Source organism: Staurois parvus, unplaced genomic scaffold (assembly GCF_062004578.1).
Source record: "Staurois parvus isolate SC_StPar_1 unplaced genomic scaffold, SC_StPar_1.0 ptg000020l, whole genome shotgun sequence".
In the NCBI taxonomy this organism is placed as follows: Eukaryota; Metazoa; Chordata; class Amphibia; order Anura; family Ranidae; genus Staurois; species Staurois parvus.
In genome coordinates, this window is record NW_028317816.1 from 4,040,941 (window position 1) to 4,066,607 (window position 25,667).

Here is a 25,667-nt window from a genome sequence, read left to right on the forward strand (position 1 = left end):
CACGCCGCCACTGGACTCTAGAGCAGTGGAGATGTGTTCTCTGGAGTGACGAATCACACTGGCAATCCAATGGAAAGGTCTGGATTTGGCGGTTGCCAGGGGAAAGGTACTTGCCTGACTGAATTGTGCCAAGTGTAAAGTTTGGTGGAGTGGGGATTATGGTGTGAGATTTTTTTTCAGGGCTTGGCCTCTTGGTTCCAGTGAAGGGTACTCTTAAGGAGTCAGCATACCAAGACATTTTGTACAATTTCATGCCCCAATTTTGTGGGAACAGTTTGGGAATGGCCCGTTCCTGTTCCATTATGACTGCACACCAGTGCACAAAGCAAAGTCCATAAAGACATGGATGAACGAGTTTGGGGTTAAGGAACTTGACTGGCCTGCACAGAGTCCTGACCTCAACCCGATAGAACACCTTTGGGATGAATTAGAACAGAGACTGTGAGCCAGGCCTTCTCGTCCGACATCAGTGCCTGACCTTACATATGCGTTTCTGGAAGAATGGTCAAACACTCCCATAGAAACACTCCTAAACCTTGTGGACAGACTTCCCAGAAGAGTTGAAGCTGTTATAGCTGCAAAAGGGTGGGCCAACTCAATATTCAACCCTACGGACTAAGACTGGGATGCAATTAAAGTTAATGTGCGTGTAAAGGCAGGTGTCCCAATACATTTGGCAATATAGTGTATGTTGGGCAACATAAATTTGACAGTAATTTAATGCATAATCTGTCCAATATTGATTATATTCAGTAAACAGTAAATTAAATGATTGGTTTGTTTAGACTTGAAGACGAGTTTTGAACACAGCAAAAAGGAGTTTGATGAAAATGACTAGATTTATCATGACTCTGCCATAATGTTTGGTTATGTAATCACATATTAACTTTTATTCCCATAATTTAAAGTGTAACTATTGGTAGAACAATTAACAATTACAGTACATGTATGATGCAATCTGTCACTTGCATTAACACAGTACAACTTTAACTCTGTGAACAGGGTAGACTTACTGTAGATGAACGTTTAGTTTGAAACTGAATTTAAATAAGAGTCCGACAAATTAAAGCATAAATCCAGCTAACATGTTTAAACACATATAGCAACATGCTTTTTTAAAAAAGATTTAAAACGTATGTAAATCTAATTCTAAAAGTTTATTTTGCCCTTGCACCCCACAGGCACTTTACAGAGTTAAGATCCATTTGTTTATCTTTTTTGGTCCTAGAATGTAGCTGTATGCAAGTAGTCTGTGTTAGTGAATGGATTTGCATCGGCTATATGGACTCGCCTCACACAGCTGGATTTTTTAGGTGTGCAGGGATGGATGTACAGCCCTATGCAGAGATTTTGGGGCCATGTACCCTCCCCTGTGTACCTGTCAATCTCGGCTGTGTGGGCAGTCCATACAGCTGATGCATATCCATTCACACTGTATATTGGCTGCCTGGAGCTGTGTTAATGCTATTGGCAGACTACAACATATATGTCATTTTTTTACAGTATGGTGTCCATAGTTTTACTTTAAGATATATTAATAAAGGCTGACAATTGAAGGCACCCCCACCAGTGTTCTCAAAACAAAGCTGTTGACAGTGCTAGTGCTAGACAATGATAATTGTCTTTTTTTTATTTTGCTCTCAATGCCCAACTCTAGCCATTATTTTTGTAGTTTTGGACTAATTGGTGATGATTTACATATTCTTTCACAATTTTATTTCTGCCTGTAACCAAATTGGGGTGATTTCCCCATACTTCCTATCCCTGTGATATCTATACTATAAACAAAGGAAAGTATTGTCATCCTAACAGAAAGACGCATATAGTACATTATCAAAAGAGCTAACCCTTTCTCAAACTGCTAAAAATAGTGTTTTGTCTGTGTCCCTTTTGGAGAGATTTACTATAACATCATGTAAGGACAGGGAGTGAGGGAAAAATCTTTCAGACACAAAGGACAATTAAAACCTGTCAAGGGCTTTAACCCTTCCTCATATTATCCAAAAAAAAAAAATAACTGGAATATGACTTTAAAACCTGTAGCTTAAGCTATTGACAACTATTGACAACTGAAGCAAAGCATTGCTGCCAATAGCATTTCACCATTTATTGATTTTGCTATGATACTTGAAAATCAGACTGGTTGATGTGAATTAATGTATGTGTCATACTAAAAGACCAAAATGATTCAATCAGTTCATTTTTGTTACTTTTTTGTTTTGCTAGATTAAAAAATGCCAGTCTTGACTAAGCAACAGATGCAGGAAATGTACAGGCAACACAGTAACTTTTTTGTAGAGAAACCCCATAATCACCTTTTTGCTGGTGTAATTTGGAGTCTGTCTTTTTTAACCAAGCAAGAACTATGCACCCCAAACTCATTGGTGCTCTGTTCCACTAATCTCAATTTATAATTTTGTGAAAAATGTAGAAGAATGCAATAAAGATTCCCTGCAACGTATTTATCTGAATACTTACCTCTTTGGTGGGTGACTAACCCAACTTCAGCTGTCTTCAAATGCTACAGTCTACGGCAGAATCATCACATCCGGCAAACTTTCATATGTATTTTCCTCCGCTTTTCCTAATGTTTGCTCCTGTCAGCCTCTACATTACTACTGTGTCCTGTAGTGATAAAGCACCAGCAGATGGATTCATACCATGTGAAGGGGGTCTCAGACATCCAACACGCCTGGGAGTATCAAATACTGAATACATTGCTGGAGTCTGTAGCACTTGAACACAGCAGAGTTTGGACTTGCTGAATACTAAGGTTTCTATTGCAAGAAACTGTTACTACATTTTGTTTACATGAGTGGGTTGTTTTAAACAATTTAGGTAACGGAAAATAGAAACGATAAAAATGATAGCACAAAATGCATTCACTGCATGTTTTCATTGATGTTGGCCTCATTTGAACTTATATGGTCAAATCAGCTTAGAAAACATGTACTTCTGTGAAAGACAAGGACAACCCCACCAAACAGCAGTTAATCCTATTTTATCATGTAACAGACAAATATGACAATAGCAGGACTATGAAGTTTTGTTATGATTTTCAGTAGAATATTGCCTTAGGCAGAATTCTGATATACTTGTGCAGACACTTGTAATTCTCTTGTTTATGTAAAAATATCAAAGCTTTGCATTGTTACATGTACTTAAAAAATAGATTTGTGTATGTACTTATATGTATTATGCTTTACACCTTGCATTCATAGTTCAATATACTATAAACACAATTCAGCAAGGTGATAACATTAAAAGGATTATGATATGCTTTTCAATGTGCCTGTCTTCTCTCCTCTTGCTAATATACTGTATCTTTATACTTACTAAAATCAGCTTTTTCTTTATTTTGCAGCCATTGCTAGCAGCACAACAGTTGGCATCCGCTGTAGCGGGCGTAATGCCAGGAAGTGCGCCAGGCCTTAACCAGCCAATCCTCATACCATTTAACATGGCCGGGCAACTTGGGGGGCAACAAGGACTGGTTCTGACATTGCCTACAGCAAACCTTACAAATATTCAAGGTCTGGTGGCAGCTGCAGCTGCTGGAGGGATAATGACGCTGCCATTGCAAAATCTACAAGGTACGTTTTCTCATCTACATACAAAATATAGAATTTCTTTAACTACACTTTGAAGACATTTGAATTCAATTTGTGGAGCAATAATGTGATCTGTTGTTTGACAAAGGATTCTAGCAATTATATATATAGTTAGAAGTTAATGAATCAGCTGTTCATTAAAATCAAATCTATACCATCATTGTGTTGGTAAGAACAGTATGGCTGTTATTTAGCCCATATCATTATTGAGACCTACTTTAAAGGCTTTTTAGCAGTTGAGTTATACTAATAAAATTTTAGATATTATTTACTAGGAGTAGCCGTTGATGGAAAACTTGGAGCCATGTAAGTTAAGCTACACATGTAGCGTATAGTAGCAATTTCACATGATTGCAGAATGCTCCCATCAAATGCAAAAATTGTTACAAATTGCTACTGCTTGCTGCTGGCCTAGCTTTTGACATAAGGAGCAGTTTTGTTACCTATTTATCTAGTGAATAATTGCTGATGATTTTAAATGGCACAGCTACTAGAAATCTACTGCGTAGCTCTAGCCTTATATTCCAGTTATGAATGGCCATTGTCATATTACCTGCTGGCTTTTACTGTCTCCCGGAGACTTCAAAGGTAAGATCTGCTTCTGTTGAATTTTGAATAAAAAAATCTGTAATGTAATATATACAGTATTGATGTAGATCTATCTTTAAAATGTACATAGATCAGTAGGGCATAGGCCAAATCGTAATATTATTTTGAGGTAAAGCGATTGCAAAGTCAATTTTTTAAAGATAAAATAGTTAAATAGTTTACATTTACCTGCTCTGTACAATCGTATTACACAAAGTGGCCTCTTACCTTCTTTTCTGTAGTCCCCCGTCAGTGAGGTCACACATGTGGGCTCACTCCCAAGCTAGGCTGTGTGAGTCCATAGACACACACAGTGCAGCTTGGCCCTGCCCCCTGCTACCTCTTCAAAAGATTTGATTGACAGCAACAGGAGCCAATGGCTCTCTCTGTTCTCTGCAAAGTCTGTGAGACCAGAAAAAGGCAAGAGAATACTTGCAGCCAGGCACAGCACAGGATTAATAAAGGACTCAGGTAAGTGTTAGGGAGGTGAAGGAAGGTAACAGGCAATGCAAGGTTTTATACCTTAATGCAGAGAATGCAGAGAATGCATTAAGGTAAAAAAAAAATCTTTAGTATTTAGAACCACTTCTAAAAACTCCTTCTTGCTATTAAAAATTGCTGTTCCATGCTCTCGTTGTGGGCAGAAGTATCATTATCGCTGACTACCAATACTTACTGCAGAGAATGTGTTGCTTTCAATTGAAACCTGGATTTACTCAGAAATCCTTTTTTTCTGCTTTAAAGGGGGTTATGCTAATATTGCTTTAAATCAGTGGTCAGGTAAGAAGATTAAAGAGGGTTCATATAAACTACCAGCAGGCTGAAGTTGGTGATTCAGCCTGCTGGTGTTAGTTTGGGGTTGATTTGCCCTTTAATCCTAGTCTGTCCTGGTCAGTGACTCACAATAAAATATACGCAGTTCAGTCCTTCATGCAGTTTTTTGAGACAGACAAAGTTTAGATGAAAAAGCATACTTGAGCTAAACATCAGATTAGCTTTTCAGAATTGAAACGTTGTTATAGTGTAAAATGGTAAGATGTGAGTAGTAAGATCAATACATCCAACTGTGTAATTTGCACAATGTTATTCAAATTCCTTATTTTTTATTAGTAGGTTAAAGTGTATGTGAACCCTAACAATTGACTTCTCCTATTTGCTATCTTTTGTTTTGTTCAATATAACATACAACCAACTGTTGATCCTGCCAGAAATCTAGTGCTATCTTGTATATTCTATCTGTGTTTTCTCAAGCATTTTACCCAAAACGTGATTTCTCATGTAGATACTGCTGGCCAGTAAATCTTCTAATCCAGCAATTAGCTTCCTTGCACAGATTTACAAAGATAAACCTTATATTGAGTCCATTCAAGGTTCCCTTTTTCAACTGACGTCCTGATGAAGGGGATTTCCTTTGACCCCCAAAATGCATTGTGTTTTAGCACAATAAATGAATTTGGACTCTTTTATCTTTTGGTATGGCGCTCCTTCCACGTATGAATGTTTTTTTCTGGTAACCTGCTGGGGTACCCACTGGAAGGTAGCCTTGTTTTTTATGAGTGGCCTAACCTGAGCCAGTGGGCTCTGCGAATGTTTTTGCCCTCTCACTACATTGTATAAACTCAAATCATATTTTCAGCACCTCTTGGAAAATAAATAAAATCTCAAGCAGTTTTGCCAGCCCTACTAGTTAATTTCTGGGAACAGGATCCCCCAGCACCCACTTCATGTATGGAGATAAAACATTGAAGAGATGTTCTGTAATCCTTGCTGTCCTCAGGTGACAACTCTTCTCCTTTATAGATACAGTACTGTTATTGAGAGGTTATTTACTAAAACTAGAGAGTGCAAAATCTGGTACAGCTCTGCGCAGAAACCAATCAGCTTGCAGGTTTTATTGCCAAAGCCTAAAGTAGTAGTAAACTCAAGCATTATAAAAAAAAACTGTGACAGGCAGGGTTTTTAAAACAGAAGAGACCCCAGAGGTCTCTTCTGTCATAAATGTCTCCCCTGCCTGCCAGCAGTAATGAGATCTGAGCCGCACATGCGCAGCTCAGACTGCATTTACAATCTGCTTTCTGTGCCATAATGGTACGCATGTGTAGGAGTGACATCACCCCATCCTGGCCATTCAAAATTCAGAACTCGGAAGGAAGACCGGGATAATATGAAAACACAGGGTGTCCAAGAAACAGTTGATTATAAAAGGGTATTACTTAACAAAGAAAAATTCCCATTTCATGCTGTCAGCAATGGCACCACATGGAAGAGAAATGATAAAAGGCATGAGAAAGAAAATTATTTCTTCAAACAAGAAAGGTGAAGGCTACAAGAAGGTCAGCAAAGCTTTACTTATCAGTCAGAATACTGTAGCAAAAGTGATACAAAGGTGGAACTGCAACTATCCCACAGAGACATCCAAGCCATCCATGGATGTTAACACCTCAACAGGAGAGTCTTCTGATAAGAAGGGTTGAAGAAAATCACCAAGCAAGTTCACTGCAGTTAGCTGAAGAAGCAAAAAGCCAAACTGAGGGGATTGTTTCCCATGACACAATATGGTATACACTGCAGAGGAATTGCATGCATGGGTGTCATCAACAAAGGAAACCTCTCCTAAAGCCCATGCACAAAAAAGCCCACCTAGAATTTGCCAGGGCCCATGCTGGGATTCTGTACTCTGGAGTGATGAAACCAAGATAAATGTTTTTGGAACTGCTGGCTTCAAGACTGTATGGTGTCGCAAAGGTAAGGAGTACAAAGAAAAATGCATGGTGCCTTCAGTGAAACATGGTGGTAGCAGAGTCCTTCTGTTGGGCTGCATGAGTGCTGTTGGTGTCAGGTAGCTGCATTTCATTGATGGTATCATGAATTCACAGATGTACTGCTCTATATTGAAAGAGAAGATGCTACCATCACTCCGTGCACTTGGTTGTCATGCACTTTTCCAAATTTACAATGATCCAAAACACACATCTAAGGCCACTGTTGCATTTCTGAAGAAGAACAGGGTGAAAGTGATTCAGTGGCCAGGTATGTCTCCTGGTCTGAACCCAGTCAAGCACCTATGGGGAATTCTGAAGAGACAAGCTGATCATCACTCTCCATCCAGCATTCAGGCTCTAAAAGAGGTCGTTCTTGAAGAATGGAAAAAGATAGATGTTGCAATATGTCACCAACTTGTTCATTCCATGCCTAGAAGACTTGGTGCTGTCCTTACAAATCATGGAGGTCATACAAAATACTAGATGTAGTAGTTTTTGTTGTGGGGTGAATTCAATTTATCATCAACTAATTTGAGTAAAACTGAAGACTTTGTAATCTATGTTATATTAGTAACCTTACCTTCAATTAATGAGCAAAACAAATGTTCTATTAAACTCAGTTCTGTCCAAATTTTTTAAATTGTTCTTGAGTTCATTGAGATATTGTACTGTATACAGCACTGTATACTGTATATTGGGGGTCAGCAACCAGTAGATCGTGATCTACCAGTAGATCTCGGCCATCTCGCCATCCAAGAGCATAAAACAGAGTGCAATGCAGAGGGACTACTTGTAACATTAGAGCTGTGGTAAGGAACAAGAGCCTCATAGGGCGATGCCTCCTCTGTAGTGCTGGCTCCTGTCCTATGCACAGTGATACCAACTGTACTCCACCTCTTATCCTGGCTAGAGGTCTCCAGAGTGGTGCCAGCAGCAGAAAAGAAGAGATCTTCAGGTCATTGTGAAGCAATGGGCATAATAGTATAGGTCTGCTTCCACACTGTTGCACTGTGGTTTGCCAATACTGTGGGTGCAGTGCAGTGTCCCTACAGAATTCCTGCGGTTTAGCTGCATTTTGCCACAGACTTCTATTAAATCCTGTGGGTTTGGTGCATTTTCTGAAAGCGCACCAAAACTCCTGAATGCTGGAGGTTTTGTGTGCTTTTAGAAAGTGCACCACACCTGCAGGATATAATAGAAGTCTATGCCAAAGAACAGCTAATCCAGGAAAGTCGCAGATGCACTGCGCTGTACCCACGGTGTGAAAGCAGCCCTTTATAGGGGGCTCAGAAAAGTAAGGGTTCATTTACATTTGCAGTTTTGGGGGTGGTAAAACCCCATAGCAAAGGTGTGTTTTTACCACCCCTGCTGCAACCTTGCACAGCTGCACCCGGTTTTGCACTCTCCAGTTTTAGTAAATAAAGCCCTATGTATCTGTAATAAATACATTTGTCTGTCAAATTCGGCAATTTTAGACTTAATAATATGCTAATAGGGTCAAATTCTGAAATCTTGAATGGACAACATTAGATAGCCACATCACAATCAATTACAGCAAGATTATTGTAGCCGGAGGCAATGTACAAGCTTGAATCTGGTATCCACATTTTGTTTTACAGAGAAGGACATTTCAGACTCAAAACCGTAAAATCAAAAGTAAAAATATTCTTGAAAAAAGTTACTTTATTATTTTTTTTATTATTATTGTCCCCTGGGCACCACCTGTTGGTATAGCAGTAGCTTATGCAGCACCTTGTGGCTATTTTAAAGATTAATGTCAACAGACCTTTCTTATCATACTTGTAAATGGTTTTCACTTTAATGTTTAAAATAATGTCTCTCTCATACCATTAACTTGCTGCAAGGAACCTGTCAGTCATAAATCATAAATGAAAAGGGGCAAGCTAATGCACAAATTTTACTTGTTTAAAATTTGAGAGTGCATGTAAAGTAGGGAAGCAAAGATTAAAATAATGCAGAAACAGCACCAAGTAAAAGCAGATTTAACAAAGTGAAGGAAGAGGCTTTTTAGACGAGGTAGATGATAAAATCTTAATGAAGAAACAGGCATTATAAAAATGCGTCCAGCTGCATGTTTTTGCTTATGTGTATATATAGCATTATAAATAAACATTAAGTAATGGAACACAGTACGTCATGAATTCATTTTGCTTACCAGTTTTCAATTCTTTGCTGAGAGCACTTAATCACTATGGACCTGCTTTACTGCTTAACCTTTGTGAGCTAGTTTTTACTTAAATTTCATGTCTTTCCAATGTTTATTTTGTTTATTTTGTTTATTTTTATTTTTTTAAATTAATTTTAAAATTAAAAAGTGTCTATCACTAATGGTTTAGCTGAGCTTGAAAGAGTGACTCTAACATTTTGAGAATGGTTCAATAAAAAGCAAACCAGCTCCTTCTCAGATACAACCTGGACCTATTATATGTAGTCTGGCACTCTGTCTTTGTGGGCAGTTTATACTTTAATTTTTCCATCATGTCTGTGCTGCAGTATGCATGTCCAACAGCATCGCTCACTGCACTCTATCTATGGAGCAGCAAGGCTGGTCTCCTGATTTAACTCTATACTGGATGAGGGTGCGTGTCCCTATTCACCAATTAGCAAATTAATAAATATAAAAAAATGTAACCTTTATTAGGATTTAAAAAAAAAGTATATTGAACTGTATTTAATTCAAAACCTTATAGACTGGAATGCACTGCGCTACAATCTCGTAACTGAATTCATTACAATTATCAGCCAGTAGACCTATCCCTTACATCCAAATATTTACCAGCACCAAGCCAAATTAGATTTCATACCATTTTTTGGATGAAGTTGTGGCAAAAACAATTGTGGTTTGATCCTATGCCTATCAGGTAGGTAGTGAGGTATTTGGACAGGATATGGCGATGTATGGGGCTTGTCATTTAGAGGCTTTTACTGTGGATGAGTGTACCTGTATTACATATCTGTAGCAAGAAAGATCACATTACCTATTGAGTTCTTTCCTGGGGGAATTTCATTTTACCTGAAAAGCATATGATCAAACCACAATTGTTTTTGCCACAACTTCATCCAAAAACGATATGAAATCTAACTTGGTGCTGGTAATTATTTGGATGTAAGGGATAGATCTACTGGCTGATAATTGTAATGAATTCAGCTTTGAGATTGTAGCGCAGTGCCTTCCAGACAATAAAGTTTTGAATTAAATACAGTTCAATATACATTTTTAATACAAAGGTTACATTTTATATTTATTAATTGGCTAATTGGTGCGTAGTGGCATGCACCCCTGTCCAGTTTAGACTACAAACCCCTCTAGCTCTTCTTATTTAAATTACATGAAGGGAGAGGTGTTCTTAAGTTAATTGAAGATAGGTGGGAAGACCAAAAACATTGTTTCAGCTTTCAGTTTGCTGCATAGTATGTTATAAGGATACACACTGGTTTTTTTTAAAAAGGATCAACAAGTATTTTTTCTGTACTGTAAGAAAATGTACTTAGCTTGAAAAATACATGTAATGCAGCCACCACATCCAAGGGCTGGCAAACTGCAATACATTTTTTGCTCTTGGGTTTAGATATACTTTAAAGCTGAACTGCAGAAATGCAGTCACGTTCTAACATCTGCTTGCTTACTATTGGTTAAGTCCATCGAGGTACATGTCATCTCATGAACTTATCTCTTTATGTACAACTGACAGTTTTAAGCTGCCCATATATAGATCAATTTTTTTTCATTTAACAAGCAGGTTGAATGAAAAAAAAACTGACCTGATTTCCTCATCTACACATTCAATGTGGATGCAGGAATCCTCCCTGCATTGACATTGTATTCTTACAGTGGGGAGACTTCCCTGCTGTCAGAATACACAGATCAGCACTGCAGCCTATTGCCTGCAGCACGGATTGAGTGGAAATATGCTGACAGGGAAGTTGAGCAGACATTGATCAGTAAATCGACTTCTGTTCAACCACAGTGGCCACATAGATATTGAAATTCAGTCGGCCCCTGCTGAACCAGCTTTACTGAGAGATGGAAGTACAGCTATCACTATACCTCTGATGCTCTGATAGGAGAAACAGTGCTTTCTGCAGCAGCTCAGTCCACCTCTCCCCTCCACTTTACATTTGCAGAAGGCTTGCGTACACATAATACTAAGTACTATGTGATTAGGCAAGAGTAGGGAAGGGGTGGGCAGAGCAGCTGCATGTGACTCTGCAGTTTCTGGAATGGAGTCCAGTAAGTCCAATATCAAGGCGGTAGAAATTTAGTGTTGGCTATGCACATTTTGCACATTTTGAATCGGTCTGAATTTCTGGAGTTCAGCTTTAACTGTGCCATATGTATACCTGCTTTTTCTCAGGTCCTTGAGATTGGGGGCCTGATTTTAATATGATTAATATAATTGTGTCATTTGCATTAGGCTAAGCTCAGCAGAGAAAAGTGCTGTAATAACATTATTGACTAATTGATATGTTTTAGATATACAGTATATTACTGTCTTACATGTAATATTATATTGCTTACCTATAAATATTCACATATTAACAGTTGTACTGTAAATACTGTACTGTAAATATGGAAAAGGAACATTACCAAACTATAGTCTTTATTCACAAGTTATAATGTATGTGTTTGTCATAATGATAGTTATTTTCAGCCAAGTGACTGTATCAGTTTGTTGAATGTAACTGCTGAACGTAATGGCTGCTATGGCAATAATTATTACAGCTAAACTGATGTGAACCTTTTATCTGAGTAGCTAAAAAAAGGCATGCTAAGTTGTTTAAAAAGCGAAATAATATAGCATGGTGTTGTAAACATTTTCTTTATTAAAAATGGTCAGGACTAAAAAGATATTGCATACCAAGTAAAGCTTTAGGCTACCTTTCATGTTTCCCTTTGTCTCTTTTCCCTACTGTTGAAAGAATCCTATTGTTTAAAGAACTCAGTAGCTCAAACAGAATTGCAAACATACACACCTGCATGAGCCAAGAATATATTATCCTTTAACAAACAAATCAGACTGAATTTTCAATCATACAAATGGGGTTGATTTACTAAAACTGATGAATGCAAAATTTGGTGCAGATGTTCATAAAAAACAATCAGCTTCCAGGTTTTTTTTGTCAAAGCTTAATTGAACAAGCTGAAATCAGAAGCTTATTGGCTACCATGCATAGCTGCACTAGATTTTGCATTCTTCAGTTTTAGTAAATCAACCCCACCATGTCTTAAGCCAGATGGTGTGGTGAGCTGTCTTTTTAGCTGATTCATATTGCTTTGGAAATTCTTTGTAATATATTAAATGTTTTTTTTGTAACATATAGCAAACAAAATATAAAACAAAAGTTTAAATGCCCATAAACATAACACACATACTACAAAATATCCTTTAGCCAGATGAGGAACTTTTTAGTTGCCAAAAAATAAAAACATGCCACTCAAATTGTTACATAAGATGCATTATCATCTTTATTGAATTGCTTATTTTTTTGACCTAGTAAACACTATACATTGTGAAAAAGTTCAGTGATAATTGCCATGTCACCACCTAACATACAGTAGCTATATGGTACAAGTAGAAAAAGCTCTTTCACTAATCTCTGATGAATTTATGTAGCAAAATTTCTATGTACAGCGACCAGTCAGTCTCAAAACGTTTCAATGTTGGCTTCTTCAGGAGAACAATAGACAATCTAGGTTGTGAAAAATAGGTAAGTATACATACAAATAACAGTTGTATAATCTTTAGACAAAATTCCTTATTTAAACTTTCATTGATATTGTAGGTTTAAATGTAAAAAAAAACCTTCTAAAATGACATTTACTCAAAGTATTATACTATATATTCCATTCAAGGTGAAAACCTTTATTCTTGGAAACACATCCACTATTACAATTAAACATAAATGTAATAATTTTAGCATACTGTCAGTTAAAAAAGCCCACCACTCCAAGCTTCAACTACTGCAGGCTCTCCAGGTGCCAGTCTTCAAAGCCTGTCCACACTCCATAAGAATACAATCCCAAGAACAGAAGGTTGCACATAAATGATGTCACTGGGCTCCAGAAAGCTTTTTCAGCCATAGAAATGATCCAACATGTTCCATCCGGAGACCGCCCCTGTCTTCCATGTGTCACCCTTATAAGCTTGATCTAAGAGATTAAACCATAATGGTGTAAAATGTCAGAGAGGGTAGTCTCCAGGTAGGGACATATTGCATTGTTTGTATGGGTGAATAAACTTTCTAGAGCCCAGTGATGTGATTGGTATGCAGCCTTCTTTTCTTGGCAATTTTAGCTTACTGTTTAAGTTGTAAATAACACTCTGAAGTTTTAGATTTGAAATGTAGACCGCCACAAACAATTGAGAAAAAGTGTCTTTTGGAGTGGAAAAGTAGAACAGTTGAGAAAGTAGCTTTAATTTTTATTAATCCCATTTGCTCACCTGTGATTTGCTTCACATTTCTGAAACTCATAGTGAGAAGTATATAAAATCTATTGTATACTTCTCATGCTTGTCTGTGTAAAAAAATTGCATATTGTTCTGGAAAGAATCACAGTATGTTTACAGTATACTGCTATCAAAATTTCAAAACAACCAAATATGTATCTATGAGAGTTGTACTGGAAGAATACATTTCATTTAATTTTGCAGTGATTAGTAATTAGTGATGGGTGAATCTGCCTGGGCTCAATTCAAGGGGGATTTGGTCAAGTTTTGTATGAAATTTGTGAAGTCAGGGGAAAATCTTAATACTAATTCTGGCCATTTTCTTGCTAATAGGCAAGGTACTGTAAACAAAAATGCATAAGAGGCTTGATATTGTCATAATGCTAACATTAAAAAATGGTTGGGCTTTGGTTCATGGAGGGACCCATCTCCATAGCATAGTCTTACCTATGGTGGAAATAGAATGGCAGTATTACTGCTATTTTATTGAGGCACCACCATTAAAGGTAACATAATTGCTACTTTAAATGGAATTGAGAGTACATTCTTGATATATTATACATTTTGGCTGCAAAGCAGTAATATAAAGTGTAAAGCACATACAGTTGCAAGAAAAAGTATGTGAACCCCTTGGGATTTCGTGGAGTTTTGCATGAATTGGGCATAAAATGTGCTCTGAACATCATCTAAGTCACAACAATAGAAGAACACAGTCTGCTGAACATAATACTACACAAACATTAGATGTTGCCATGGTTTAATTGCACATAACATGTAAACATTCACAGTGCAGGGAGGAAAAAGTATGTGAACCTTTGGACTTAATAACTGGTTGACTCTCCTTTGGCAGCAATAACCTCAACCAAACCTTTCCTGTAGTTGCAGATCAGACCCGGACAACGATCTGGAGTAATTTTGGACCACTCCTCTTCACAAAATTGTTTCAGTGTAGCAATATTCTTGGGATGTCTGGTGTGAATCGCTCTCTTAAGGTCATGCCACAGCATTTCAATTGGGTTGAGGTCAGGACTCTGACTGGGCCACTCCAGAAGGCATATTCTGTGCTGTTGCAGCCATTGTTTTGTAGAATTACTTGTATGCTTTGGGACATTGTCCTGTTGCATCACCCATCCTCTGCGGAGCGTCAGTTGGCAGATAGATGGTCGTACGTTTTCCTGCAAAATGTCTTGATAAACTCTGGAATTCATTTTCCCATCAATGACAACAATCCGTCCAGCCCTGAGGCAGCATAGCAGCCCGAAACCATGATGCTCCCTCCGCCATGTTTTACAGTGGGGATGAGGTTTTGATGTTGGTGTGCTGGGCCTTTTTTTCTCCACACATAATGTTGAGTGTTCTTCCCAAACAACTTAATCTTGGTTTCATCTGTCCACAATATATTTTGCCAGTAGTGCTGTGGAACATCCAGGTGCTCTTTTGCAAACTTTAAACGTGCTGCAATATTCTTTTTGGACAGCAATGGCTTCCTCCGTGGTGTCCTCCCATGTACTCCATTCTTGTTTCATGTGTTCCTTATTGTAGATGTGTCAACAAAAATGTTAACATGTGCCAGAGATTTCTGTAGGTCTTTAGCTGACACTCTGGGATTCTTCTTTACCTCATGCAGCATTCTGCGCTGTGCTCTTGCAGTCATTTTTACAGGACGACCACGCCTAGGGAGAGTAGCAACCGTGCTAAACTTTCTCCATTTGTAGACAATCTGTCTTACCGTGGACACATGAACATCAAGGCTTTTGGAGATACTTTTGTAACCCTTTCCAGCTTCATGCAAGTCAACAATTCTTGATTGTAGGTCTTCTGAGAGCTCTTTTCTGCGAGGCATGGTTCACATCAGACAGTGCTTCTTGAAACCAGTAAACCCAAAACAGGTGTGTGTTTTTTAAGGGCAGGACAGCTGTCAGCAACACATCCAATATCATCATACTGATTGGAGTCAAGGTTGGCTCACTCCTGGCTCCAATTAGCTCTGGGAGGAGTCATTAAGCTAGGGCCTCACATACTTTTTCCTCCCTGCACTGTGAATGTTTACATGTTATGTGCAATTAAACCATGGCAACATCTAATGCTTGTGTAGTATTATGTTCAGCAGACTGTGTTCTTCTATTGTTGTGACTTAAATGACGTTCAGAGCACATTTTATGCCCAATTCATGCAAAACTCCACATAATCCCAAGGGGTTCACATACTTTTTCTTGCAACTGTATATTAGGAATAAATATTGCTATATATCATTACTTTGACTTACTGTAAATGGAAAGAACTGTCATGTTTAGTGGCTCTATGATTAGTAAATGAAAGCAGCAGGGAATTTGATGGTTTCTTGATGTTGGTAACTAAACTAAGCAAATAAAAGCAGTACTTTTTGAAACAAGAAGACAGCACATCACACATGTCACTAGTATATACCTGCACCATTTTCACCTTTTCAGCCCTGGTTCACACTGATGCGGTGTGGAATTCGCAGCGTTTTCTGTGCGAATTCCGCACTGCATCAGAATCGCACCCCGTTCATGCAAACCACTGCGGGTGTGTATGTTAAGTTAAAAACACCCTGAAAGTGATGTGCAGAATCGGATCGCATGGGTATCCACACCTATGCAATCTAGTGCGGACCCAAAAAAGTGTCTTGCGCCTTTTTGGTGCGGGTGCGGTGTGATTAGAGCCATACGAAATGTATGGCTCCAATTGCACCACACACAAATCACGTGATTTGCACAGGAATGCGGTGCGGTTCCTGTGCGAATCACATGCGATATACCCAGGGGCCGACTGACAATTAATGGGGCCCCCGGGCAATAGAGGATCATGGGGCCCCTGTGTCCTTGCCCACACTCAAAGCACACCCAAAAACGCCTATAAAAAGGTACCAGGGGCATTTCATGGGGCCCCCTACTGACCCCGGGCCCTCGGGCAGTGCCCGAGTGCTCGAATGGTCAGTTCACCCCTGACCGCACCGCATGTATGTCAACCTAGGCTCAGTATAGCCATTGTATGATTAATAAATGGTTGCAGCTGGTTTGTGGAGAATCCCCATTAAGGCAGGCTGATATATTTGTTTCTATGTTAACAGATAAGCATGGTAACATCCTGCAAATCTCACTTCAAGGATCAGTTAAAAGATTTGTTTAAATCTTAAATGTCACGTTTTATCCAAATAATGTTCAGATACATTTAACTGTGTGTAAAATTAATGTCTACTTGTTTAATTTTTTTTAGTTCTAGATATAAAAGTGATCACCTTAAATATATTCTTACCAGTATGTGTTGTGGCCCATTCATTCTGATCCATTATTGCATTATGGTAATAAGTGCTAAAACACATATTATACTGTGCATTACTACAATGCATGTTAACTTATGAACCATATTACATTATAGTGCTATTTATTTTGAATGGATATTTGCCATTCATTTTCAACAGAACCACAATGCATTTTTTTTCTGGACATGTTTAATAGCAAAAAGTAAAAAATTGTTTTTTTCTCAAAATTGTTGGTCTTTTTTTTATAGCTCAAAAAATAAAAAACACATAGGCAATCAATTACCACCAAAAGAAAGCTCTATTCCTGGGAAAAAAAGGACACACATTTAATTTGGGTGCAGCGTTGCATGACCGTGCAATTGTCAGTTAAAGTGACGCAGTGCTGTATTACAATAAATGGCCTGGTCAGGAAGGGGGTAACTCCTGGTTCACACTGGATGCGACTTGGCATGCGATTTGCATGCCCTGCGACTTGGTCGGAGCTGCACCGAATTCAGAAGTAGTACATGCACTACTTTTGGTGCTATTTGCATAGACATCTGTATCAGATGTTTTGCAAATCGCACCTGAAATTGGCGGGTCCCCCGACTTTGAAATCGTGCAACTTCACTGTAAGTCGCACAATTTCAGAGTCGGGCTTGATGTGAACGGTGGGTAAATCCGCTGGAAGGCAAGTGGTTAAAGCATATTTCATTGGTACAAGGACTGTGGCATATGTGCGCTGTGTATACAGCATGTCGGCTAAGGTCCTATTTAACTATACACCCCTTAGGTCCTTCTCAATGTTAGTGCAGTGTGTCCAAAGCCCCCTGTTTCATGCAACACACACTGAGGTTGATTTACTAAAAATGAAGCTTGCAAATTCTGATGCAGTTCTGCATAGAAAACAATCAGCTTTCAGTTTTTTTTTTTGTCAAAGCTTAATAGAACAAGCTGACGATTGAATCTAATTGGTTACCATGGACAGCTTCACCAGATGTTGCACTCTGCCGTTTTAGTAAATCAACCCGTTTGTCTGTCACATCTTGCACCTAGTTGCAGTGCGTAGTTGTGTCCCAGGTTTTTCATAATCCTAGAATTGCCCCTGGGTGCATTGCCTTTCTTTTTAGTTCTTGCTGGTTCAGTATTATTTGAATAAAGAGACCAGCAGAGGAAGATAGCACACAGCAGAAAATTCCCACAGCATAACTGTGAAACTCCAGGTCCATGTCAAACACAAATGATTTACTGTGCAGTGACAATGAGACAAGTGCATTGGAAGCTGGTTGTCAAATTCCAGCTGCATAAGATGATCAGGCACACACATCAGGAATGGGGGGCAGTTTTGCATCTTTGCCCTGAGAACTGAATAACCTAGTCCTGGCACTGACTGCAATATTTTCTCAAATTTTGGTCCGACACTTAAAATATTATTTTTTCTCTTTAAGCTTATAATACTTTTTGCTCCATATCTTACTAATATACTCTAAAGCTTTGAAAATAACATGGTACGAGGTGGTATCAAAAAGTTTCAAGTTAGTTCAAGCTAGTTTTGTAACATGCCAACAGCTGGCAGCACATACCACCTCGTATACAAATTTCAAATAACTACTAAAGACATTTCATGGGTTATACTGTATGTTATAAGCTCTAGCATCACTACAAAAATTGAGATATTTTATATTGTAATGCTTTTCTGTGCAGCAGGGCTGTCTTAATACATGGGCGCCCCTGGGGCACTGCCCAGGGGCCCCAGATGCATGGGAGCCCCATGATAATTTACTTGCCAATTGTCCTAGATTTGCCAGGGCAATCACACTTTTAACTAAGCTGTCCCAGGATGGTCCTGACCTGTACTCTGCCCTCCTGTCCCCCCTCCCTCCATACTGTACCTTTATGCCTCGCTCCTGTACTGTGCCCTTTGTGTTGATTAGTCTTTGATTTATGGCATTTTTTCTTGTTGGTTAAAATTGATTTTTTATTAAAAGTACTAATAAATATACAGTATGTTTAATTCTATCAACTATATACTTTAATTTTTGAGAGCAGGTGCATAAATTGGGGCAGGCTGGTAGGGGCCCTGGTGCATTGCTTTGCCCAGGATCCCATGATGCTATTAAAACTACCCTGCTGTTTCTTTTGTATCATTAGTGTGGTAGAATCCTATTTCTCCATGCTACATTTTTATGTCAATATTATTTCCTGAAATTATTTTATCCATGGATTTCATTGAGCATTATTTTTAAAATCATACAAAATATTTTTAATTCGAATTTCTTTTAATTGAAAGAACAGTGACTCAGATGGAACAACAGTTGCTACATTTGCTACAATTTGAAATCGATTAGCATTTTGTCTGACAAACCTACTGGTGGAAAACACACTAAAAAAACTGCATGCAGTGTCTTTCCAGAATATAATTAATAATATGCTATAAAGTGCCCATTGGTTGCACAGTATTAGCAGTACCAGGGATATCACAATGCAACAAAAGTGCTGGAAAGTTGGTATAGGATCAGCGTAGAGAAATAGAGGTGTGTGTATAACAGGCTGATGGCAATGGCTAGGGTGTAGTCACTAAACAGCCACAAATTCAGAACAAATGGGTCACAGATAAACAGTGCAAGCAATCTGATATAAATGTATTTTTGCATTAAAAATTAAATTATCTCCCCTCAACATGAAGTCAAGCTTTCCAAAATACAAATAAGCAAACATGCTTAAACTAAGCATGTTACAATTGCAAAATATTTTCTTATAAAGGTTATTCTGACTCTATAGAATGTAGATTTAAGCTTTAAATAAAAAACAAGACCTGCAGTGAGGAATATCTAATTGATTACTTTTCTACTCTTGACATCATGGTCCTATATATACAGTTATTAGTTGACAGATACTTTAGAACGACTATTAAAAAAATGTTTGAAGACTTTGTCAGATATTAACTATAATTACTTTATACAGTGTATATGTTATGATAAGGAAATAGGTCTTCAAAGATGAAAATTACAGCATTACAGCTAAAGACCTTACTACAATTTCCATGTAATTACAAGTTTAGCACAAGGTTCTTCTTCTGCCCTGTAATATAATGTAAAAGTAGGTTTGTCAAATATGACATGCTAATGTAAGTAAAATGCTTTGCCCTTAGCAGTTTGGCACAGGTGGCTTCTAATCCAAAGAAAATGGGGATCCATCACTTCAGCTAAAACCTTAGAGGCATATAGCAAATGAGATATCCACAAGTCATACTATGGCAAGCGAGAATGTGACGCCAAAAAGCAATAAGCCTTGAAAAGTCACAGGTAACTGCCGTAAATTGCAAAAACAGATATGATTGACAATCATTTTGCAATTTCTTGCATGTATTGGTTTGGTTTCCCTGGTGCTTTCATGCAGGAAAGTAGCTGTAAGTATACATATATGGGCTGATTATGTTACGAACCTTGGGAGAATCATGGCATGTATTTGTTTATTCTGCTTAGGGCAGCAGAAATAGATGACCAAGTCAGAACTTTGATTTTAAATCTTTATTTCTGTGGTCAAAATGTAAAATCATATATTAATTTCCACATTGTATTTCAATTATTTCTAACATATTCCTATTAATCAGAACAATCTTGAAGTTTGTAAACTTAATTTGTGAAGATTTACTTCCTTGAATTCTGTGACATGCATTCACTAGGCCCTCTGTGTAGGCACACATTTCATAGAGCCTGCCTTCTGAACTACAGAGGTGCTGAGAGGACGAGTTTCAGGAGGCGGTGGCAGTACAGGAATCACTGGTTGCAGACAGCAAGGTATCATGGGATAGTTAGTCCTTAAAAACTGAAAGCAAACAGCTGAGGAGAAGCATGCAATGCAAAGTGAATCCAGGAAGTTGTGGAAAGAGATGGCTGGCAGGCAGAAATTACAAAAGAAAAGAGACAGGAGGCTCCCGCCTGAGTGTAATAATAACACTGTATTTAAGGGGTTAAAACACTCACAAAGGAAGTAATAAAACAAGCTCATCTGTGTATATGAGAGATGACCATTCCTAAAACACCGGTGGTTGGTGCAATAGCAGCTGGGCTGATGGAGATGGTGAGAGACACTGTAGTGGTCAGTCCTACAGAATGGTGGTGTTGTAGAGCCGATCCAGCGGCGTTTGTGCCGGAAGGAGCCTAGTAACCAGCCTGGAACACACCGGCAGGATGTGACATCACAGGAAGAGACAGGCGGTCAGTGGGGAGGAAGAGCACAGACGTGGGAAAGTCAGGCTATGCTCTCGGAGCCTCTAGCTCCGTCTATTGGCCTCTAGGCTCCTAGGTGCTGAATCGGCTCTACAACACCACCACTCTGTAGGATTGACCACTACGGTGTCTTTCACCATCTCCATCATCCCAGCTGCTATTGCAGCAACCACCGGTGGCACCAGCAGGACATTTTGAGGAACGGTCATCATTCATATACACAGATGAGCTTGTTTTATTACTTCCTTTGTGAGTATTTTTAATCCTTTACTATTAAATACAGTGTTACTACTACACTCAGGCATATGCCTCCTGTCTCTTTTCTTGAGGCCCTGCATACATAGCTGGCTTGCTCCGAGGATGGCTGCCATCTTTTTATGCTAAAAAGATTCCAGGCAGATTGCCTGAGAGACTCTTATAAGGACTTATTGTACACCAATGCATTTACATACCCCGTTTTAAGTACTTGTATGCCAATATTGCCATTATCATCTTTAACTTTATAATTTTTATCCATTTTACCCTTACACTACTTTATTCCTGTGCGCCAGAATTACTCCTTTTCTACTATAGGCAGAAATTACAACATGAAAGCAGATATTTTGAATAGATTGGGGAAGAGTTTGAACTGCTGTTATGTTTTATCTGCTGCCTGGGACTCCAATAGCAAGATTTTCCATTACTCACTGTCCCAGAGAAAAAGTTGGTTTCAGAGCAGGACTCATGGTGCCAAGTGAAGTAAAAACTGTCACTAAATTCTTAAGGTTCCCTAATGCCAAAGCACCTTTTCAAAATTCAGCACTTCCCTACTTGAATTTTTATTGTAGCAATTTTTTTTTATTGAACTTGATTGACATGCATCTTACTAAACATTCTAAACATTCCCCCAGTACATAAAGGATAAGTTCACCTTTCCACAAAAAATAATAAATGCACATATTTTTGCAGGTAAAAAATGTGCATTTATTATTTTTAGTGTTAGGAGCCTCTAAAGCATTGCACCAGCGATCAGCTGATTGCTGATGCAATGCAGGTCTCCTGCAGACTGTCAATGTATCTGCTTGCTAGTACATCCCGTATTAGAAAGCCGATACTTCTCACAGGAAGGATCAATGAACGACCACACAGCTCACAGTTCATTGAGGCCAGAAGCTGTAGTCCATTCATTCACAGAGGACTGTAAATTAATGACACAACCATGTGGGTGGAGCCCCACACGACCACGCTGTTTTTGAAAAGTGACAGCTAGTATGGGGAACTTCACCCTGTACTTCTGTCTTAGTGAGAGAGGGGGGTAGTGGGCAGCAGCTGCAGGATCAGGAACATGCTACATGTTCCACCCTACAAATGGGTGAAACACGTAACATGTTCCTAAAGGTGAACTCATTCTTTAACCACTTGCGCTCCAGAGGATTTACCCCCCTTCCTGACCAGGCCATTTTTTGCGATATGGGGCTGCGTTACTTTAACTGACAATTGCGTGTTCATGCAACGCTGCACCCAAATTAAATTTATGTCCTTTTTTCTCCACAGAGCTTTCTTTTGGTGGTATACAGGTTTTTCATTCTGCACATCTCTAGATTTAAGTCAAATTCTGTGGGTTCAAGATTCGTCCAGGATAGTTTTTTAAACCACAATGTACTGCATTGCCTTCTAACAAAGGGCAACAGGCTTAGCAGGGCCAATAAGATGGCTTTTGGTCATAGTGTCAATGAATTGGAACCGTTTCAGGGAAAACATGGGCGAAGCTGACAAACTGTGTTTTTGTCAATTAGGAAACGGTATTTCAGTTTTCATTGCTAGCTCTTTTGGAAATCAACTCTTTAGTTGATGTCCTGTACATAGTAAATCTTTATTGTTTCAATTAATTGAATTTCAATCAATTGAATTTCAGAAGACAGCTATAATGTTTGTATTTTATCCTATTCCATTCTATTTGTATTCAATATCTTTCTTCTCTATTCTATTCTTTTATTTTCTGTTATATTCTTTTTGAAATTTGAATTTTGGAAGACAGCTATAATGTTTCTATTTTATTCTGTTCTAATCTATTCTATTCTATTCTATTCTTTTATTTTCTATTCTATTCTGTTTTATTTTATTGTTTTCTTTATGAAATTGGAGTCTATATTCTAGTAAACACAGTCTATATAATCAGCAATAGTCAGCAACATGTTTACATTTCAAATTTGTTTTCAAATTCAATTTAATTTTCAAATTTGTTTCAAATTCAATTCAAATTTGGATAAGTCATTATTTCAGATTACATTTTTGTTTTGTTATTTTGGATTTGTTTAAATTCATTACTATTGTAATTTGGAAATTCAGACAGATTCAAATCTCCGAATAACAAAAATTTCATCTGAATTTTGATTCAAAACAAAACATACCGCACATGTCTAATTTTCAATGTTGCCCTCAAAGCTGCATGAAAGGCCCTGTATCCACTGTATAGTATTTTCTTTTTTTTTTTGCATTTGTGCATGCCCAGTGCAGCAGTTCCCAGCTCCCCATACCTTTTTGACAGCAGTTTATTAGCAGTAAAAATGGCCAGATGTTAACAAGATTCCCCCCCATATATTGGATTCAGATTTGCCTCTAATTTTGGGTTTGCCAAACTTTGAACATGATTCACCAAAACCTTAGAAAGTCAAATCTGGGCAGCCCTATTATTATTATTTAAATGATAACTTGGTGTTCATAAAGTCATACTTTATTTTACTGCCACAATAGTACACAGTCTTATACTCACTGGTCCATGCTCCTGCCAGATCTATGCATGTGGTCCATGGGGAGCTGCACAGCTGCCATTGCAAACTCGTTTAGCTGGTCCCCTACTTCTGCATATATACTGAGAAAATCTAGTCATCTCTATGTAGAGGCCATCTGTAATTGGGCAGCATAATAGATGGGATCTACTTAGGAATGATTGGGATTATGCCATACAGAGAAAGTAAGAGACGGACCAGGAGAGTTTACAGTGGCAGCTTTGTGACTCTCTGTGGATCTCGCAGAAGATTGGGTTGGGTGGAGAAAATTATAGGATACATCTACAAAAGTAAAGTTATATTTTACAATGTATTAAAGTATTTGCATTAATACAGTATATAACTAGGTTAAAGTGTTACTAAACCCACAACTGTAAACTCAGTCTGTATATGCAGTAAAGCATGCTTGTTATACTCACTGTGGAAGCTAAGGAGTTAATCCTCTGCAATGTGTAAAAACACAGTTTGATCCTCTCTTCTCTGAACCTCCCCTTCTTCCAGTGTATCCCTCTTAACTCCTTATAAGACATATCGTGTGGAGTCACTCTGCACATGCTCAGTTTGGTGTGTATTGCTAGAGGGTTTTTTTTGCTCTTGGAAGTGTGCATGTGATCAGCACAGGGCCAATCAGAACTGTCCAGACAGAGTTCTGCATCCTCCTAGAGCAAAATGAAAACTCCTCCTACAAGCTTTAACATGTGCTCCGCTGGACACTGATAGAAGTCACAAGACTGCTCTAACTGCTGATGAGAAAAGGTATTTAGCAGCTTTTATTTACTAAAATAATTGAATTTCCATGTTCTGTGTACTGTAGAAGACCAGATATAGTGAATGCAGGGTCCTGGGTTTAGTAACACTTTAAGTATGAATCCTTTAGAGCTGCTGACGCAGGTTAAGATTTAATGTAGCATTTCCAACTTTTACAATAAATAGAAATATGTATTATTTTAATTTATAATAATTCTCTAGCTGAGAACAAATGGTCTAGCCAGCATTTTTTCCCACAGTCAGCTATAAATACATTTGCATAAAGTAAGATCTTTTGTCACAACCAAGTCGCCTGACAACTGATCTATTTTGACTTTAGTGCTTCAAGGGTCAATTTACATTTTAGTTTTCACAGAAAACCAGTCTGCCTTTTGGACTGTTTATGGTTTGTCATGTTTTCATGACTTCCTTTGTACAAGGCTTTCTTGTCTTTAATTGCAAAGTGCCTCTGTGGGTCACAAATCCAAATATCATTTTTTTTGTCTTAAGCAAATGGAAATTGTCTCTAGTCATTTGTATATCCCTTCAAGGAACATGAAATAGCTTTCAGAGCCTACAGAAATTCAGTATCTAAGTTATGTATTTTAATGAGCACCAATGTCAGTAATAATAACAATGATGTTTCACTTAGAGGAATAGCTTAAGTTCAGGTACTTCTCTGTGCTAACATAAGCAGAACATGAATGACAAGGACCAATAAGAGCTGCATTAGTTAGTCATCATCACTTGAGTGCTGCAAGTACCACTGACACTTCCTTGTAGCAAGAGTGAAGCTTTTACATACATCTGTGCTAAATTTAAGCTGCCAGCTCTGTTATTGTTAGACAATGTCAGACTGCCTTCTGAGAGACCCAGGAGCAGCACTGAATCTTATATTATAAATAGCAAAGACAATGTTTCCCTGTAATTGCCCTACACTAAGGATTAATGTAATTACTGTGCCTAGGTGTTAGTACATGAGCTGCTCTGTGTAACATGCTCTATAAATAAAACAACAGCAACGTGTCTGCTAAAGTGCATTGCGTTTATTGTAATAAAGAGAATTACATTTTTCTACAATCTCAAAAAATGTATAATTGTCATATATATACAGTATATATATATATATATATGAACCATATATGAACCCAGGAACCATCCAAACATGTTTGTCCAACACTTTTAGTCAGTAAGGAATGGAGGCTTTTTGCACCCAAATATCTACAA

The 25,667-nt window shown here is 38.2% G+C and overlaps 1 protein-coding gene across 2 annotated transcripts in view; it reads left to right on the top strand.

Annotated features, from left to right (window-relative positions):
- The window catches only part of POU6F2 (POU class 6 homeobox 2), a 584,773-nt gene that overhangs the window by 220,681 nt on the left and 338,425 nt on the right, over window positions 1-25,667 (top strand). For both annotated transcript variants that reach the window (XM_089687113.1, XM_089687120.1), the window contains exon 3: window positions 3,365-3,593. In XM_089687113.1, the coding sequence (XP_089543239.1) occupies window positions 3,365-3,593 (229 nt within the window). The remainder of the gene's footprint in view (window positions 1-3,364; window positions 3,594-25,667) is intronic.